At 37.7% G+C, this 19,688-nt stretch overlaps 1 protein-coding gene across 1 annotated transcript in view; it reads left to right on the forward strand.

Moving 5' to 3' along the window:
- LOC124395837 (protein jagged-1b) overlaps nucleotides 1-19,530 on the forward strand; it is a 53,525-nt gene extending 33,995 nt beyond the window's left edge. Inside the window, 13 exon segments of the mRNA XM_046864710.1 lie at nucleotides 112-169; nucleotides 6,087-6,251; nucleotides 6,254-6,343; nucleotides 7,748-7,808; nucleotides 7,937-8,067; nucleotides 10,797-10,916; nucleotides 12,335-12,448; nucleotides 14,278-14,391; nucleotides 15,838-15,951; nucleotides 16,786-16,832; nucleotides 17,761-17,928; nucleotides 18,027-18,177; nucleotides 18,309-19,530. Coding sequence (XP_046720666.1) covers nucleotides 112-169; nucleotides 6,087-6,251; nucleotides 6,254-6,343; nucleotides 7,748-7,808; nucleotides 7,937-8,067; nucleotides 10,797-10,916; nucleotides 12,335-12,448; nucleotides 14,278-14,391; nucleotides 15,838-15,951; nucleotides 16,786-16,832; nucleotides 17,761-17,928; nucleotides 18,027-18,177; nucleotides 18,309-18,763 — 1,788 coding nt within the window. The 3' untranslated portion in view covers nucleotides 18,764-19,530.
- The last annotated feature ends 158 nt before the right edge of the window (nucleotides 19,531-19,688 follow it).

A 19,688-nucleotide genomic window follows, 5' to 3' on the forward strand; every position in this document is an offset into this window, starting at 1 on the left:
ATTGAAGTTGTTAATAATATGCTGGAAAGTTTATCATAATTAATGTATTTGTAAAAGTTTAAGAACATATCTGTTTTATTTATTTATTTAATTACCTAATTTATTTTTCAGAAATCCTTCTCCTTGGTGATCGAGGCCCTTGACCATGACAATGAAACGTCAGAGCCAGGTAAGATAAGCTTTGTAAGATGTGTGTGTGTGTGTGTGTGTGTGTGTGTGTGTGTGTGTGTGTGTGTGTGTGTGTGTAAGGATAAAACAGTGTGATAAACAATAAACAAATGCTGTGCTTGCATGGTGTAGCATACATTATGTATTAGTATGCATATTGAATAAATAAAAAGCAAATCGAAAGGGAACATTTAGGTTGAGAAAGTGAGAAAGAGAGAGAGAGAGAGAGAGAGAGAGAGAGAGATTATATTGTATTGCGGGCACTCTATGAGACTGTACAATTTCCTGTGCTGCTTTTAATTGTTGTTTTCTTTCTTGTGTAATTAAAGTAAAGCTCCGTGACCGAAAATACGCTGCTGCATTCTAAATACTCACATTTATGCACATTATCACACACACACTCTCTCACACACACACACACACACACACACACACACACACACACACACACACACACACACTAGTCTTCTCTGCACTTCTGAGAACAGGCTTGATTAATATATAAATAAATAAATATAAATAATTCACATACCCCCACACAGCATAAATGTCCAGTTTTGGTCATTTTGTCATAATAAATAAACCACAAACAATTACACAAATATGCACACACACACACACACACACACACACACACACACACACACACACACACAGTAGTTTCTGACACACACAAACTGGTGAATGCATTCTTGTTACATTTTTGCATGCTTTCTGATTGTGTGCCCTTATTTGCTCTGTGTGTAATGGCTACTGATGAGAGAAAATGGCATGATGGGAACCAAAATATGGACTACATGTGCCAAAAGCACACAAACACAAACAAACACACACACACACACACACACACACACATTAAAAGTTACTAACATGCACACACACATACAAATACACACATTTAGTAATAGGCATACACGCCTTCAGTCACACAGACATATACACACTAATATACATTCACATACATTTACATACATTGCACATTTAAATCTCCCACTACACACACACGCACACACACACTAGTTTCTGACACACACAAACTGGTGTATACATTCTTGTTTCATTTTTGCATGCTCTCCGGTTGTGTGCCCTCATTTGCTCTATGTGTAATGGCTGCTGATGAGAAAAAGTGGCAGGATGGGAACCAAAATATGGACTACATGCACACACAAACACATGCGTGCACACACGCATGCACACACACACACACACACACACACACACACACACACACTCCCACACAAACAAACATTGAAAGTCACTAACATGCACACTAATAACATTCACATACATTTACATACATTGCACATCTAAACATCTAAATCTCCCACTACACACACACACACACACACACACACACACACACACACACACACACACACACACACACACACACACACACACACACACACACACACACAGATACTTAAACAGTAATAGACATGCAAACCTTCTAAGTCACACAGATATACACATACACCAATACCCATATCCAATACACATTTAAATCTCACACACACACACACACACACACACACACACACACACACACACATACTCACTTCTCACTTTCTCTTACTTCATTTATTCCCAACTCTCCATGTTCTATTATTTCTCCCTCTCTGCATGCCTCTATTTTTCCTAATCCCTCATTCCCATTATCCTAAATCTCAAAGTCATATTCATCTTCTCTATCCTTCTCGCTTCCATCCTCCAGGTGGAACAGAAAGTCTGGCTCCATATGTCAGGCTTATCATTTGAGTGAATTATTTTCTCAGGATATGATTTCCCCAGTCAGATAGGGATTATATCACTGCTGCGTGTCTGACTCTTCTGCAGCTTGCTCCACTTTGGTCCATTATGTCCTTGAAAACTTTAGTGTGTACGTGAGTAATAAATGTTTGTGTGAAACTGAGTATGTGTGTATGGGTGTGTGTATGTTTGTTAGATTAGGAAGGAAGAGCTTTGTATCCAACCATGACTTTGATTCACTCTTTAATTCACTTCCAGTTCCTCTGTCCATCCATGAACACATATGGACACCCAATAATGAAAAAGATCATTACATTTTACACTCGGTTAAACATGAAACGCATGAATGAGCTTCTTTAATAACCTCCTGATTTTTTATCAGATTACTGATGCTTTGTTGCTGGAGGATAAAAAGGATCTGTGAGAGTTTGAGAAAATACTTTATTTTCCATATAGCAGGTGTGAGTCTAATTGTGTTTATTCAAAGATAACTTATGGAAAGGCCTTTTTGCTGTTCTAATAACCTCCACTTTTCTGTGAGGAAGATCCAATAGATTTTGGAGTTTGCTAATGAAGATTTGTGTTCATTCAGCCATTAAGGTGTTTAACCAGGTTTAATCATTAAGGTAAAATCAGGTACTGTTGTAGGTGAGGTGAGGGGCCCTGGGGTGCATTCATCCCAATAGGGTGGAGGTCAGAGCTCTATAGCAGCCCACTCAAGATCTTCCACTCCAAACCATGTAAACCATATCTTCATGGAGCTGGCTTTGTGCACAGGTGCATTGTCGTGTTGGAACAGGTTTGGATCTTCTAGTTCTGAAGGGAAAATTGAATGCTAGCATATCCAAAGACATTCTATATAATTGTACACCTCCAGTTTTGTGATAACAGTCTGGGAAAGAAGCACAGCTAGGCATGTTTCAGCAAAGTTGTAGGAATGTTTATAAAGGTTATGCAAATGTTTCCAGAGCACCATCACATCTAGCTAAGTAATGTCATTTCATTTTTCAGATGTAACTCTGTGTTTGCAAGTCATACATGTGCATCAGTGTTTCTTTCACAGGTGTCCTTGAAACCCTATTTTTTAGAGAGTAGTTCGGAATTTGCATAATTTATTCTCTCATTTGTCTTCGTTAACCATTTGCATATTTTAAATGTTTATCGACCGGGTTGAACTGATTTTAGACTTGTATTGTAAGTGAATTTCAAGTAAATGTGTTTTTTTTTTTACTCAGAACAGGGAAACATGTGCCCTCTTGTTCTTTGTAATTGAACACACTACAGATGCAGTAAGATATTTAGGAAAAAAACAAAAGACAAAAAATACACTGGAGTATTCCTTAAATGGTGTGCTTGTGCTTGTGTGTGTGTGTGTGTGTGTGTGTGTGTGTGTGCTCCTGCTGAAGGAGCCTTTCCTAATTTTTTAACATCGTCTCATTGATCTATTGAGATTTTTGCCCTAGCTTAGGGATACGGCATGTTCAGAGCAATCGCTCACATTGTAGACTCCATTTTCATGAATACGTGCACAGCAATAACAAGAAAACTGCAGCACTCTTCACACTTCACCCTTCTAATTATGGGCTCAGCACTGAAGACGATTCACAGAAACTCACGCAGAGAGCGTGTTATGATTCAGCACTTTTAATCTATAATGATACATGATGATGGGTATGAGAGTCCTAAGAGCATAATAAAGGGAGCCAAGCCTTACTGTCTAACACAAAATAATACCAGTGTAGTGACAGCCATTTCCTGGTTTGGATATGAATTTTGGATGCCATAATAAATATTTGGTTATGTCTAAATATGTGCAAAATATCCCAATATCAATGGGCCAACAAAATGTTTTATATTCTTTAATACTAAAGAAGAATTTATCTAACATGCTTATATTAATGGATAAACAGGTAAACTGTCTGGTTGTGCATGTTAGACAATTTCAGATTTAGTTTTAATACATTACAATTAAATTTTTGCATTTGATTTGCATGAAGCCAGATGATAAAATGATAAACCTAAGATTTCAGGCTTTTTTTTTTTTAACTTGACTAAACTAACTATATAACAATGCCTATTTCCAATAATGCTCACTGTTACTATTTAATTATCTCAAAATTAAAGATGGGCAGTGGTTCACCAATCTATGAAAAATCATTGTATTGCATCTACAAATTTCCTAAATTTTCAGAATTTGTAGAAACATAAAATTGACAACTTTGTACATCATCTCATCTACAGTACCTAATATCATCAAGATATTCTAAGAATCTGTAGAAATATCTGTAGTTAATGGACAAGGATGAAATCAGTATTGGATGCACATGATTTTTGGGCCCTCAGGCAGCACTGCATTAAAACAGGCTTGACTCTGTAATGTAAATCACTTCATGGGCTTAGAAACACCTCCAGAAAGCATTGCCTGTGAATTCTGCAGTTTAATCCACAAATGCAGGTTAATGTTCTCTCATGCAAAGAAGAAGCCATATGTGACCATGAGCCAGAAAGTCTTCTCTGCACCATAGCTCATTTGAAATTATATAAAGCATAGTGAAAACTTTTCTCAGAGGAATCGAAATTGAATTTTCTTTTTTTTTGCATTAGTGCCTGTAGTGTGGGCAGCATGCTGAAAGGTATATACAGGTTTCAGAGCCTCCCTGCAGTCCAGACCTTTACCAAGTAAAAACGTTTTGCATATCATATAATGAAAAATATGACAAAGAAGACCCAGGACTGTTGAGCAGCTAGAATTCTGTATTAGATACAAACAGGACACCAATCCTCTACCAAAACACCAATTGGTGTATGTTGCAGCCAAATTCAAAATTACTATATATTTTGTACATTTCTTTGGTGGATTGGTGGACATGACTTGTTATTACGTGTTGTTCTTACACTGTAACCTAAGCTGTTCTGATGAGAGTGGAGAAGAAAATCAGTTCACACATCAATCCATAAAATAAATAGTAATATATTTAAATTCTATAACTGAAAGTCAATCAAGTACTCTAGGGATATATACTTCATAGTTTGTTGTATAATCTAAATCAGATTTAAAATAATGATTATATTGTTAATGTTTATGTGAGTGCACTCTTTAAGATCAGTAATCATTGGGATATATATCTTTTATGTACTTCAGTGGTGTGTCTCATAAACTAGAGACTCAGCATAACGTTTAAGGTTTAAGCGAAGCATTAGCATAAGCGCTGTCTGCATGTGGTTATCACAAGGGAGTTATAGTCCCTCCATTCCATAAAAAGTCAGCGTGGCATCATCGACTTTTAGAGACGCGTTTAAATGGGCCACAGCTTTAATTACCCTTGCTAAGCTCATGCAGAATAATGTAGCTGCACTCGATGGATCTGCAGTAGTAAAGAGGAAAAAAACAGCTCCATGTTTGGTGTGTGTGTGTGTGTGTGTGTGTGTGTGTGTGTGTGTGTGTGTAGATGTGATGTGCACCGCTAGGTGTGACTAGAGCCATTGTAATCTGACTGTGCTACTTTGTCTTACTGTGTGTGTAGCTGATGTTAATATGATGTGTCAGTGGTTCCATCTAATCAGCTATCAGTGTTTGCACACCTTGATCCTGTTTTCATTTCTCTAGTTTTTTTTTTAAACCCCACTGATCTTTCTTTGTTGGTTTTCTCTCACCATTTTTTTCCCTCAGTGCCCGTATCCACAACACACTTACACAAAAACCTCACACGGTCACAATATTTTCTGCAACTCTGCCAGCTCTTTGTTTAAAATGAAATTAGCAAGGTTATGTGAGATGGAACAAAAGAATTGGAGGTTATGCACTTCTAGAGAAACCTTACTTTTTGATAAGTCAGAGCTGTGCTGCTTGGGCACACACAGATATACACACACACACACACACACACACACACACACAAAGAGCGATTATGTATGATATTTGCCTGTTGGATTTCACCGTTTCTTTAACCTTTTTTACCTCAGCTATTGGTGTAAGGAGTTTAGACATTTTAAAGCAGACTTCAGCCTTATTCAATGTTTTTGCATTTCCCTCTGGAATGATTGTAGTGATCTGTCTGTCTGTCTGTCTGTCTGTCTGTCATCAATATCACCAGTCTTTCCTTCCTTAAAACACCAATTAACCCTGTCCAGTGATATCATTTGAATAAAAACTCTCTCTCGCTCCCCAGTAGGCCAGGAGGATCTGATAGAACGGGTGTTGTTGTCCTCTATGCTGAACCCAGGAGAGCAGTGGCAGTTGCACAAGCACCACGGCCGCCACTTTACTCTACAGTACTGGCTGCGTTTCCGCTGTGACACCAACTATTATGGGCCGCTATGCAACAAGTTCTGCCGTCCCGTGATGACTTTTTTGGTCATTTCGACTGCGATATTGCAGGCAGTAAAGTCTGCAAAGATGGATGGACAGGACCAGAATGTAGACTGGGTGAGCTGAGATTTGTCTGCCCTCATTCTCTGTTATCAATGTTTTTTTTTTTTTGTAAAGGCAAAGACAACATAGCTATGATTACGGATTAATCTTGGTTTAGTATAAACCAAGTATATCACTGTGTAAGTATATATAAAGTATATAATGTGACAATAGTGAAGGGATTGTAAGGCGTAAACCCAACAGAAATAAATCTACTCCATGAAGGATGACCAGGTAAACTGAATAGTCAAACTATATTAATGAAAAATACATCTGCATACATATAACTTTTCCTTACAATTAATAGTATCAGGAGTAATCGATTTGAAATATATAATCTTAGACATATTTGCAAAAAGACCTTTTTCAGTATTTCTATGCACATGAGCTAACTTGGACTCCTCACAGCTATCAGTCCTGAATGTCTGTGTTTGATCCAATCCATTGCAGTGTCTTTTAAATACATGCTTCAGAGGTTTTAATAAAAATCTAAATTTAAATAAACAATAAAAATAAACATTTCACAATTTTGTTCATTATCACAAATTTGTTTAATACATTTAAACAATGAACTAGAAATAATTCAAACTTATTTTCTTGTTTTCAAATTTCTATTTTAAATATATTAAAATCCCAGCTTTTCAGTGTGGTATCAGAATTTTCGGGGTGCAGTGTATGTCTGAGGACATTTCACTAGATTAATTCAGTAAATTCAGTGTACAACTGCTACACAGTAATTCTGTTCTTTCATTTACTTGTCAGGATAAACAATTAGGCGATCGAGCTCATATACAAAGATCAAATAAAAATGTAAGCCAACTGCCTCTGATTTTTTTTTATCAAAATTATTAATTAGTGTTATCCCACATCTCCATCACTGCTCCCCTACAGTATATAGTGCTCTATAGAGAATAGTCTATAGGAAACATTAAATAAGGGAGTAAAGGAGTGAATTCAGACACAGCCTTAAAAGGGAATAACTGTGGAAAATGCATAAGCAAATGATGTCATCCTATTCGCTCTTTTATCACATTAACATCACTTCCTGTGTTTGATGGTATGGGAGGAGTCAGTATTACCACCACATCCTTAGACTGCTGTCCACTGACACATTAAAAAATGTAGGGTCAACCTCGACACATTATTGCACAGGATCTTGTAGCATGTCATCCTGGCACAGAGGTCCATTCATGATTCCATGATAATATTGATGTTTTGCTAATCAACATTGACATACAAACAGTGAATGATGTTCAGATCCTGACAGCGTTCAGGAGGAAGGTGATGGTGATGATGGGTCACTGAGAAACAGCCAGTTTGTTTCAGTGTGCTGTTTGACATTGGTATACTATTGGCGATACACTGTTTATGGTCTTACTAACCTTAGCTATGTGTGTGTGTTTGTGTGTGTCATTGCAGCGGTGTGTAAACAGGGATGTAGCATGGACCATGCTTCCTGCACTGTTCCAGGAGAATGCGAGTAAGTTGAAGCAAATGCAAGCCCACATTGAAAGATGAATCATTGTATACTCTCTGCCGAATTTTTCTGCTTACCCTTTTATCTCTCTCACGCACATCCTTCATGCTCTTCCGCCCTTATCTCCATAGGTGTAATTATGGCTGGAAGGGTGATCTGTGTGATGAGTGTGAGACATATCCAGGCTGTGACCATGGCACCTGTGCTGAACCTTGGCAATGTGTATGTGACACTAACTGGGGCGGCCTTCTCTGTGACAAAGGTAAGATAAAAACAGAGGCCTGTACTCTATGTATATATGAGTGTGTGCTGAATATAGTCTTGCATGTAAATTAATAAATATATGCATTGTGTATAAGGTTTCTCCTATGCTTAGATTAGTGTGTCCCAGTGGCCATTTCCCTTAAGGCTTTCTCACAACATTGCTGAAAAACCAACCATTCTGCCTGAGCAGTGTAAAGCAAAGCCAAGGCATTTTTCAGTCATTAGATCCCTGTTGGCCACAGCAAAACCCACATGTGGGGCTTCATGGCTTTGAGAGCCTGTAAGCTGATAGTCTTGGGTAAACACAATGTGAGATGGGTGCTGCTTTAGGAATGGAGAATGAAACTGTTCCTCCATAACTCTGTATAAAGGGATATTTTATGAGCACACACACCAATATAAGCAGCCCGTGCTAAGTAGGGATTAGAAAAAAGCAAATGAATTGCCACTGTGATTCATCTGAGGTGATGGAGTGAAAAAAACCCATTCAAAATAAATCCTCCCAGGCAGGATTTCTGGCCGGTGTGAGCTAGAATTTCTAATTGTGTCCATTATTTCTGTCAATACTGCTTTTGCTTGACCCATAGGAAAAAGAAAATGTTTCATGTTTTCTGTTTTATTGTCAGACCTGCTAACTTTCACGAGAATTCAACATTTTTAACATCTTAGTATGCTGCTCTAAGTTATCGCAAGGAAATACGTACATCAAAGGATACTTCTTTTGACAGTTTTTTCTCAGTTGCTTTGGAGAATTTCTCAAATCATCCTTAATATTTGCAAAGCAGTGAGTGCATTTCTTAAAACAATTTGTACAAACAGCACAACACATCGCACTTCTTGCAAAAGACTATTTTTTTAAAAATTCTTAGGTCCTCTCTCAAAAGTAAGTATTTGTGTCAATGAACATCTTATTCCCATCAGAATAACAAGTCTTTTTGTCATTGTTTACAAACAAGATCGTCAAAATGTTTAGCTACATTGTCAGTGTGATGCTGCACAGTATTTACTGATGTAAACTATAGTTTGGCTTTACAATGATTGAAAATGCACAAGGCTGAATTTCTTCTGTATGGTATATATGAATTTCAGCAGCACAAATTTGTTTATTTGATTGCATATGTGATTTATTATTGATTGCATGAGACAAAACAGGATTCACACTTTTACTGTACTGTATTTGTGTCTGTTCGTTCCTCGGTTGTTCATTCATTTTCAGAAATTGTAATTCTGTGTTTTGCTCTGTCTGTACACACTCTCCAATTGGAGGTTCCTGAGATTCACCTTTGACCTGTTTTAGAGAACTAGTTAATTATTGGTTGATTCGATGCCGTACACTTTCCTTCATTAGTGACATTCAAGATTCATCTGCACAATTCATCAATTCAAAAAACATTTACAAAAAATATTATTTTGATCAACATGAACATAAACAACTGATGTAGGAAACAGCAGTCTATTGCACACAATCGATTACATGAATGTACTAAAGCGTTTGCAATTTGATTAAAGCAACGAGAAATGTTTTTTATTATGTGCACGATTGACTAAATGACGTAGAGGTTGAACAAGTAGTTTTGAGAATTTCATTTCTGATCTGAAAAATGCTCCAGAGAAACTGAGAAAAACGAGCTTTTTAATAGCTGTACATTTTTTGTTCCCCCAGAAGAGGGTACATTTAAACACTACTATTGTATAAACACCTGACCATGAAATTTCAGTGTGTTTTTTTGAATATCTTATTCCACATTTAGTACCCATTTTCTCTTATAATATCCATCACACTTCCTAAACGATTTGTGGTTGGGGATATTTGTGATCATTTGGCCAAAAAAGGTATTGGTAAAGTCTGGTACTGGTATAGGTTGAGGGAACCTGGGTTATAGTTATCATCCCAGTTCACATTTAGTCCCCATTTGCTGTTCTAATAACCTTCACACTCCTGGGAAGATGTTCCACTAGATTTTGGAGTGTACTTGTGAAGATTTGTGATCATTTGATGTAGGAGAGGTGAGGAGGCCTGGTATGCAGTCATCATTCCAATTCATCCCAAAGGTGTTGAATAGGGTTGAGGTCAGAGCTCTATAGCAGGCCACTCAAGATCTTCCATTCCAACACTTGTAGCATATCGTAATGGAGACGGCTTTGTGCATAGGGGCATTGTCATGCTGGAATAGGTGTGGGTCTCCTAGTTCAAGTAAAGTGAAAATTAAATGCCACTGCACCAGAGACACCCTATACAAGTACGTGCCTCTAACATTGTGTGAACAGTTTGAGGAAGAACCACATATGGCTGGAAAAGTCATGTATTCCAATATTTTGTCCATATAATGTATACAGGATTATATCAAATGCACTGCATTTTTACCCCCTAGACATATTTGATTTCATTTTTGGCCCATAATTTTAATTGAAGTGGGCCTTTGTGGCACACTTACATAACTGGCAATCTGTTAGCTTGTTAATTGGAAAGCATCTCTGGCAAATCTGTAAACAACATTGATGTGTGTCTGCAAATGCTATTACATAACTCACTTTTTATTCTTTCAGGTCAAAAGGTTATATAATATTTATATAAGGACACAATATTGCAGTTATTTTTGAGTGAGAATTCCCTTGCCAAGTCTCTGGGGTGTTTTCTGTCTTCACTTTAGTAAATAAAATATTTCAAAATCTTGTCAAACTTACTGCCTCTCTCTCTCTCTCTCTCTCTCTCTCTCTCTCTCTCAGATCTAAATTACTGTGGAACCCACCAGCCCTGTAAAAATCTTGGTACCTGCATGAACACAGAACCGAACGAGTATCAGTGTGTGTGTCACGATGGCTTTCGTGGTCGTGACTGCAGCATTGGTGGGTGGAATAAAAAACCTTTTTTTATCTCAGGAAGTTTTATACGATGTTATTTAAACACAGAAACTTTGCTAATGTCTGTTTTAAATTATGAAAAAAATATTACATTATGAGTTGGATTACAATCCTATGATGATCGTTTAACTCTATTGTTAGTTTTATTAAAGTATGTATTTATTTGGGCTGAATTGATTTTGTTGAAATCAACTTCTCACTTTGTTTGTCTTGTATAATCTATGCCTTTAGCATTCTTACACTGTTATTTGGTCGATCACACATTTACAAAATTTCAGGCCTGTAGTTTGTCTTCTCATTTTAATTATTTTTTCTTGAGCTGCAATTTCTGTCTCACTAAAAAAAGAATGGAGACTTCAGGTCTATATCACTGTGAGCTTACAGCTACCAAAAAGCCCACTCTTGGTGAACAGATCAAAACGAAGAGAGATCCTTGAGATCCTTAAGTACAAAAAGACTAAAGGAACCTAGTTATACTGGGACCATTGTAGGCAAATGTATGGTGACTGGGATGACGTTAAAACATTTTGTGGGTTTACCAGTTACAAGATAAAGAGTGGGACTCGGGAGCAAATCCAGTCAGGCAGCATGTAGGAACAGGTTTAGATGAACTGGACTTATGTAATAGAATGAAAACTGTCCCTTTGTTGGTGGGGAAAAAGGCTTAATTAGTGTTTGAGATGGAAAGGTATGGATTAAATCCTGTATCTTAAAGCGTTCGCAATATATGCCCCAGGACCAATCTTCTCAATTAGGAGTGTTTATTTCCCACAGTATAGGAAGTGACCATAAACTGACCCCTTTGTCAGTTCAAAGCCTCCTTGTGTAACAGGAACAGTTGAGAACATACATTTATTAATAGTTACAATGTAATGTATGCTAAGAGTGCAGGGACGAAAATACTACAGAGAGAAAGAGAGACTACAAAGAACAATGACTTAGAGAGCTAAAGGAATAAGAATCAAATCCAAGACAGAACAGAATCAACAGATTCAAACCACAATGATCAACTAGAATCGCGTTCTAGAATTCATCTTGTATGTGTTACTTGGAGAGTACTTGTGTAAGGTCATGGTTGCTTATTCTGGTTGAAGCCTCGTTTAATCGGTTCATTAAGAAGTTTTCAAGTCATGGATACAAAAACTATTTAAAAAAGTAAAGGAAAAATAGCATTGTACATGTGAATATTAGATTGAACGCTGACATAATGCACTTTAGATTAAACCAAAAAGTTCATAAAGCTTATCAAATGAACCCAACACAATTTTAACAATGTCTCAGTACTGAGGTACAGCATTCAAAAGCAGAGCTAAAAACACACAAAACTATGACGGGTCTGCATACGTTTATTTAAATAAATAAATTATTTTCTCTTTTTCTCTTTCTCTCTCTCTTTCTCTCAGTGGAACATGCATGTCTCACTTCTCCCTGTTTGAATGGAGCAACATGTAAAGAAGACCAGACAGGGTTCACTTGTGTGTGTGCACAGGGCTGGACCGGACCCACCTGTGCACTTGGTACAAACTCGCACATACAGATGGACACGCAAGCACGCACGCACACGCACACACACACACACACACGTGCACCTGCGTGTACTGTCATCAGAGCTAATCAGGAGCAGCTTCCATGTCCACTGTAGAGCCCAAACAAAACTGCACCAAAATAACACTGATTTCATGTGGGAGACAATCAACACACACGCAGACTTACAGGCAGGATAAGCATTGATGTAATGTCTTCGCTGCTGTTTATCAAAGAAAGAAAGGACCGAAAATTGTTACGCATTTGGTGATGGGTCAAATACAAAAAGAGCTCATTATCAGCCTCAGTTAATCCAAACACAGTCACAATTAGACTTCCGACATCCTTCCTCTTTTTTTGCCTTCCTGAATTAATGAAACCCGATCAACTGTGATAGTGGTGCACTGCATTAAAATGAGCTAACAAGATTTTCACACGCATTTGTTAAACTGTGTTTCGTTGTTCTGGTCTACAAACAGGCAGTATTTAGTTTCTCTAAACTGCATAATTGGGCAGCTACAGATTTACTACATACAACTGAATTGTATACGATACACTGATGCATAAACGTACTGTTTTCATTCAGCATATTTATTTCTTTACAAAGAGCATTTGACTGCAAATATATATATATATATATATATATATATATATATATATATATATATATATATATATATATATATATATATAATATGATTATATGTTTGAGAATAGAAAGCAGCTTAATGGAATGCCAGGGGCACCATATAAACATTCACATACACATTCACACACTCGTTCAAAACCTAGGAGCTGTTTAGCTTAGCAAATACACCTGCTGGCATGTTTAGGGAGGTGGGAGGAAACCCAAGAATATCTCACATGCACTCATTGAGTAACCCGATCTGGGGATCAAAGTGAAGCTGTGAGGCGGAAACACTACCCTCTGCACCACTGTGCTGCCTTGCCAACTGCTCTAAGCCTTTCCCAATTTGCTTCCACTGAATTTATAACCACCACAAACAAGCTGTTTGTTGTGCAATACACAAACCCATATGCTGTAATCTCACATCTCTCACAATGTAAAAAATTCTGTCTGGTGAAAACACTGATTCTCCCTCAGTCCTTTTTCTAGAATTGATTGATTCAAAGGGTTGAGTCAGAATGATCAAAATCCTTTCCTCTGCCTTCATCTCTCTGTTTGTCTCATTTTTCTCTCTCTCACTCTCCGTTTGACTCGGTCCTTGTGTGTTTGATTTATCACTATTTGCTCTGAATCTACAGACTGTGTTAAAACAGAGGCCTCCGGATCATCCAAGGGCATCCAGTCTAAAAAAGCAATAGTTTTGCATTCTGGAACTCCACCTGTAGCTTTCACACACACACAAAAGGATAAAGCCGTTTACTTTATGAGGACCAGACACATTTTCCACAAGGTCAAAAGTGTGTTAAACTAGAAGGGAGATTTGTTTTGCAACAAGTGATAATACAATCATCTTCCCACCCCCCCACACACACTGGCTCATTGATACACTTACAGGCACACACCTTCCTCACACCACTCATGCGTGTAATAAGCTTGCATTTAGGTGTTACACACGTAGGGGGTTTGCACACACAAACTCACTTATAGTAACACAAATTCATAGCTAATTCGTTTCTTTACGCAGGACTGAGCAATATCCTAAATATATATTAATATAATTATCACTTGGAAGGAAGTTACAGTTGACTGAGTATAATTTGCCTGGGTTAAACGACATACTTTATAAACCAGGTTCTTTGAATTTATTTATTTTTATGATTAGATTTTTTTTTCTGACTGTTTTGTTCTATGTAGCTATACTACACTGCGACTCCCATCCATGCGGCCGTGGGGCTACATGCCTAGAGTCCGCCCAGGGTTTCCAATGTGTCTGCCCACCAGGCTGGACTGGCAAGACCTGCCAGATAGGTAAAACACGACACAAACACACACACACAAAACACATATAAACATACTCGTACTTATCGTACCGGCTATCCGCTCTCTATAATTAGCCATACCTGCCTGTACATGCCTGTGCCGCCCCTTTTTTACCAGTCTGAGCTCTCCACTACCTGCTTGTTCTTGTCTAAGCCTGTTCATACCTGTCCTCAACTGTCCTTACCTGTCCCCATGTGTTCCTTGCTGTGGCAATCAATAATAAGAAGCACCAGAGATAGTTTAGCACTCTGGGACCAGACCAAAGTGCCTGCATCTATTGAGCTGTAAAATAAACACAGATCATAGTGTGTGAAAATCGCTTGTTATTTCCTGGTTATATTATCTGACATGTTTGATGCTCCTGATATCGAGACACTGATGACAATGTTGCCATTGGCTAGCGATTAACTCAGTTATTGAAACGTAGTTCTATTAGGCAATACTGAATAGAATTAAGTTCATTTATTAGAATAAAGGGCGGTAATGAAAAATGATCATGAGCAGTACTGATCTTTCTCTCTGCTTTATGTGAACCAAATAATGTTTAATAAAAAATATGGTTTATTGATATTTTTGGTATTTTATTAATATGTATAAAATAGTATATATATTTTTTTCAGCATATTATTATAAGTATCATCATACTTATTATATTTTATTACATTATCTTATTTGTATTTTTTTTTTTATACGTTTTGGAACACGTTTTTATAAAAATAAATTATTTAATCTTTTAATTAATAATTATTAATAACAACAAATACATATTTACATGTAATCTAAATATAATAAATTCAATCTGCTTTCTGCTAGGATATAAATCTATGTACAAAGTAGAAAAATAAAAATATATTAATATTTTTATATGTATTTACTTAAGCACTCGATTATTTTCCCACGACACCAGCGTTTCTGTGTCAGCTCTCTCCCAGATGATTTTGATCCACGTTAATATATACAGTTAATAGCTCTCTATATTAACCTGGATCAGACTCATTCATGGCTCACTATGCAAACTGTTTAATTATTAAAGCGGGAGGAATCACAGTGTTTGGGTAGATCAGACTGTGTGCAAACTACGGCACATTCACTCATAAAAGAACCTCTTTCACACCGTTGCCTCTCGAAGCCCACGTTCACGTTCCCTCCGGAGTGTATCATACACTTAGATGAGGTCGTGTGTCAAAGTGACACCTCATAACACCTCCGCCAGCATCAACACTTTGAAAGTAATTTGTCTTTCACCTGGAGGTAAAACCTTTGATCAGCTACAGTGATCTTATTTATCAATATTTTGCAAAAAAACGGAGTTTGTTCTATAATATCAAATATATCTTTATAATTCATTTATCATTATAAAACAGGAAGTGTGGCTCAGGCTTATGCTTATATTTATATCTAACCTACTTTGCCTTTTTTTCTTTTCCTTCTCAGACATGAACGAGTGCGAGACAGGCATCTGTATTAATTCTCGCTCCTGCCGAAACCTGATTGGAGGATATCTGTGTGACTGTTTTCCTGGATGGGTGGGGACAAACTGTGACACGAGTGAGTAGTGGTTTTACATACTGTAATTTACCTTTAATTAAGAATCTAATAATATAATATCATTTGATAGATGTTTTAATATAATTAAATTCTGTAATCTGTTTGGTAAGAAGGTTCTGATCAAAACAGCAGCTCAGACAGTACCGTCTGTAAGCTTTATTTTTAAATGTTTGTTCAGAAATAATACAATATTTTTCCATTGTAACGCCAGTTTACATCCCCAATTTGAATAAAGCTGGGACACTGAGTGAAATGTAAATAAACACAGAATGCAATGATTTGCAAATCTCATAAACCCATATTTTCTTTACAGTACAAATTTTTTTTAAACTCAGTATATATCATTTTAAAGAAAAACCAAGGTGATTGTGAATTTCACGGCTTTCACACACTTCACATGGGGACTTATTCTAATTGTCAACAGTACAGTTTAATTGATTGTGTGTACAAACTATAGAACAATTTCAGAATAATATACATAATAATAAACAAAAAATTTAAAACAGTTGAATATCTTATCATTTACAGTACTTTGTATAGGATGGTCCGCATAATCTAATTATCTAATTATCATAATCTGATTTTGAAACATGTGTATTTAATAAATGCTGAACTATTTGGCATGTTAATTTATAAAAGTGCTAGATGCTGTTTTCACCATTGTTTAAACTCGACCGCCCCTGCTTTCTATAAGAATGTTACCATTTCATTTTTAAAATGCTGCATAATCTCTTGCAATAAAGTAATAAAAAAAATCATCAGATCATTGAATGTGTGTCTGTACGTCTGTACACTACTGTCTACTGATTGTGCAAAATATCATCAACTCAACAGAAAACAGCAGCTGCCAGGACTCGTGTCTGAACGGAGGGCGCTGTGAGGTACAGTCACTGCTCACTTTTAAGTCGTCAAAAGACACATTCCCACATAGCAAGTTTTTGAGGAACTAAGAACTGCTGTGTTTGTTCTATTTAAAAAAGTAATAAAAATAAAAGTTTTTTAAACTTGTTCTTGTTCTCATCACACTACAGGAACCATTGTTAATATTTCTATAGACGGTGGTTTTAAAAGCTATAGAAATTCTACCAATGGTTCCTGCAGTGTGACGAGATAAACCACTGTCTTTGATATAAAATGTATTCCAGTAATCACTTTGTAGCTACGTAGAGGTTAAAATAGTGTGTAAGGTCATGTTATGAGGCTCCCACTGTCCAAGCAGTAGCATTTTGTGTTGCTAACTCCACCTCAGTAGTTACTGGTCCACTGAAAAATAAGTATGTACCTTTATTGTCACAGAAATTTTATAGCACAGTCAAATTCTTTCATTGCATATCCCAACTTTTTATGAAGCTAGGGTCAGAGTGCAAGGTCAGCAGAGCACCTGGAGCAGAGAGGGTTAAGGGCCTTGCTCAAGGGCCCAACAGTTTGGAGGTGCTGGGGCTTGAACCCCAACCTTCTGATTAGTAACCTAGAGCCTTAAACACTGAACTACTACCTCCACTGGATCTTCAGTGGACCTTTATTGGATCAAGTACTAAAAAAACTAATGGAACTACAGTACAGTCCATAAACTAAAAAAATCACAGTTGAATTATCTAGTAGTAATACATATAGAGTTCCTCAGTTATTTGGTGAAAAACGTGACTAATGAATGAGATCTAGTGTTCTAAAGGATTCCTCTGGCAGAATCCTCAGATCGATGTAGGAGTATACGTTAATAAAGCAGGATATTCCTATCAAACTATAATATCAACTCAGCCAATATTATTGCGTATGTGTACCTCACAAGCAATGTTCTGCCAATTACAGGACTCACACTGTGTGTGCCTTCCGGGTTTCACTGGAAAACACTGCCAGACAGCAGTGGGAATGTGTGACAGCACCCCCTGTCTAAACGGAGGACAGTGTGAAGAGCAGAAGGATGAAGGAAGCATAGTTTGCAATTGTCCACCAGGATATACCGGAATGTATTGTGAAGTATGTACATAGTGTGCGTAATCTGTAATCTGTCTTGTTTTTAATTCCAGTTTTTATAGTGTTACATGGAATTGTTTGTTCGTTTGTTTGTTTTGCAGATGATGTTAGATCCATGTAATCCCAACCCCTGTCAGAAGGGGGTGCCATGTCACAGCACGGAGAGTGGCTACATGTGTGCCTGTCCGGAGAATTACTTTGGAAATGAGTGCATGAGCCTGAAGGATTTGTGTCATGGGCCACATTGTCAAGGTTAGAGGCTTAACCACTGATGTGGATCAGCGGACTTTTAAAATGCACCGTGATTTTGCATAACATTAATAATATATCTTATTTTCTTTCTTTCTTTCTATCTATCTATCTATCTATCTATCTATCATCAGACACAACGAGTGGAATGTTCAGTGTGTACATGGTGTTATTGGGTGCGTTAGCCGTGTTGGTAGCCGTCGGCTGCTCTGTCTGCGCTCTCCTCCTGTCCCGTCTGCACCGCCGCCAGCGTTCCAAGCAGCAGCCGAGCGCCATCCCCACAGATGCCGCTATCAACAACCAGCGTCATGTCTGCACTCTCATTCGCAATGTAGAACACACCACAGCACTTCTCGGCCCTGGACAAACTCAGCCACAAACCATATTGTGTAGTTCTGCTCGACCAATGCTGCAGCTGGAGGAGATCGAGCTGACCCTCCCGAACACACAGGTTCCACCGCCCAATCAGAAACCAGATCCGTCCGCTGTTCTCAAAGCCAACCTGGTGCCTAAAATCGACATCTGCAACCGCGAGCGCGAGAAACTGAATCGCTTCCACTACTCTGACAACCAGGAAGTGGAAGTGTGACCTTGTCCTGACCTTCAGGAAAATGCACTACCCCTGATCACTCTAAAGCAGCCTCCTGCTGCAGAACATTGGCCCGTAACCCTAAAAACAAAAGGTCAGAAGGAGTGAAATCTCTGTCTAGGAAAGCATATGCATTCCAGGCATGGAGCTGCGGACGTTGCTGCTGTCAGGACCAGTATGTAAATGGTAGAAAGGTCAAAAGGGGACAGAGATCTTTTTAAGGCCTGTGACTCTCATTTTTGATTCATGGTTATTTAACTGTATTTGATGTGTGTTTACACAAGTGCCATCTGTATTTCTACACATCTGCGTTTGTGTGAGTGCTGTGCGTGTGTATGCATGATTGTAAACGTGGAAGGCGAACCCCACACAGCCGTGCACGCGGGTATGTTTTGGAACACCTCTGCGTTTTCCTTCACCGTATAGAACAATGCGAGGAAGAGCTAATTCCCACCACTAATTGAATGAAAAAGCAAAGAGGTTGTCAAGGCTGTCAGAAGAGTGCCACAAGTTCTAGAGATTATGACTCTTGTATTTTATATTGCCTGTCATGTTGCAGCTGTAAGAGATGTATGATTTTTTTATACTTGGATGTAAATAGCATTTTTGTAAATATGCTGTATATATTGATCTGGATTTTTTTTTTTTTTTGTACGGTGGTTTTCTTTCGGAAATATCACCAGTTTCTCATCTTTTCGTGTCATCTTCTTCCTCTCTGCTGGTCTTTGCAGGCGGGATGGTTTGCAAATAAAGTGCATCTACCTACAGTACCAAACAAAGAGTGTGTGTATTACATGACTCATGGTCACTATAAGCACATTTATGGACCTTAGAAGCCTACATAAGTATTTAAATATGAATTCCACATATTTCATTACACAAAATTCCTCTTAGTTCTAAGCTTTATTGAGTACATTTACATTTT

The sequence above is a fragment of the Silurus meridionalis genome, chromosome 13 (genome assembly GCF_014805685.1).
Source record: "Silurus meridionalis isolate SWU-2019-XX chromosome 13, ASM1480568v1, whole genome shotgun sequence".
Taxonomy (NCBI): Eukaryota; Metazoa; Chordata; class Actinopteri; order Siluriformes; family Siluridae; genus Silurus; species Silurus meridionalis.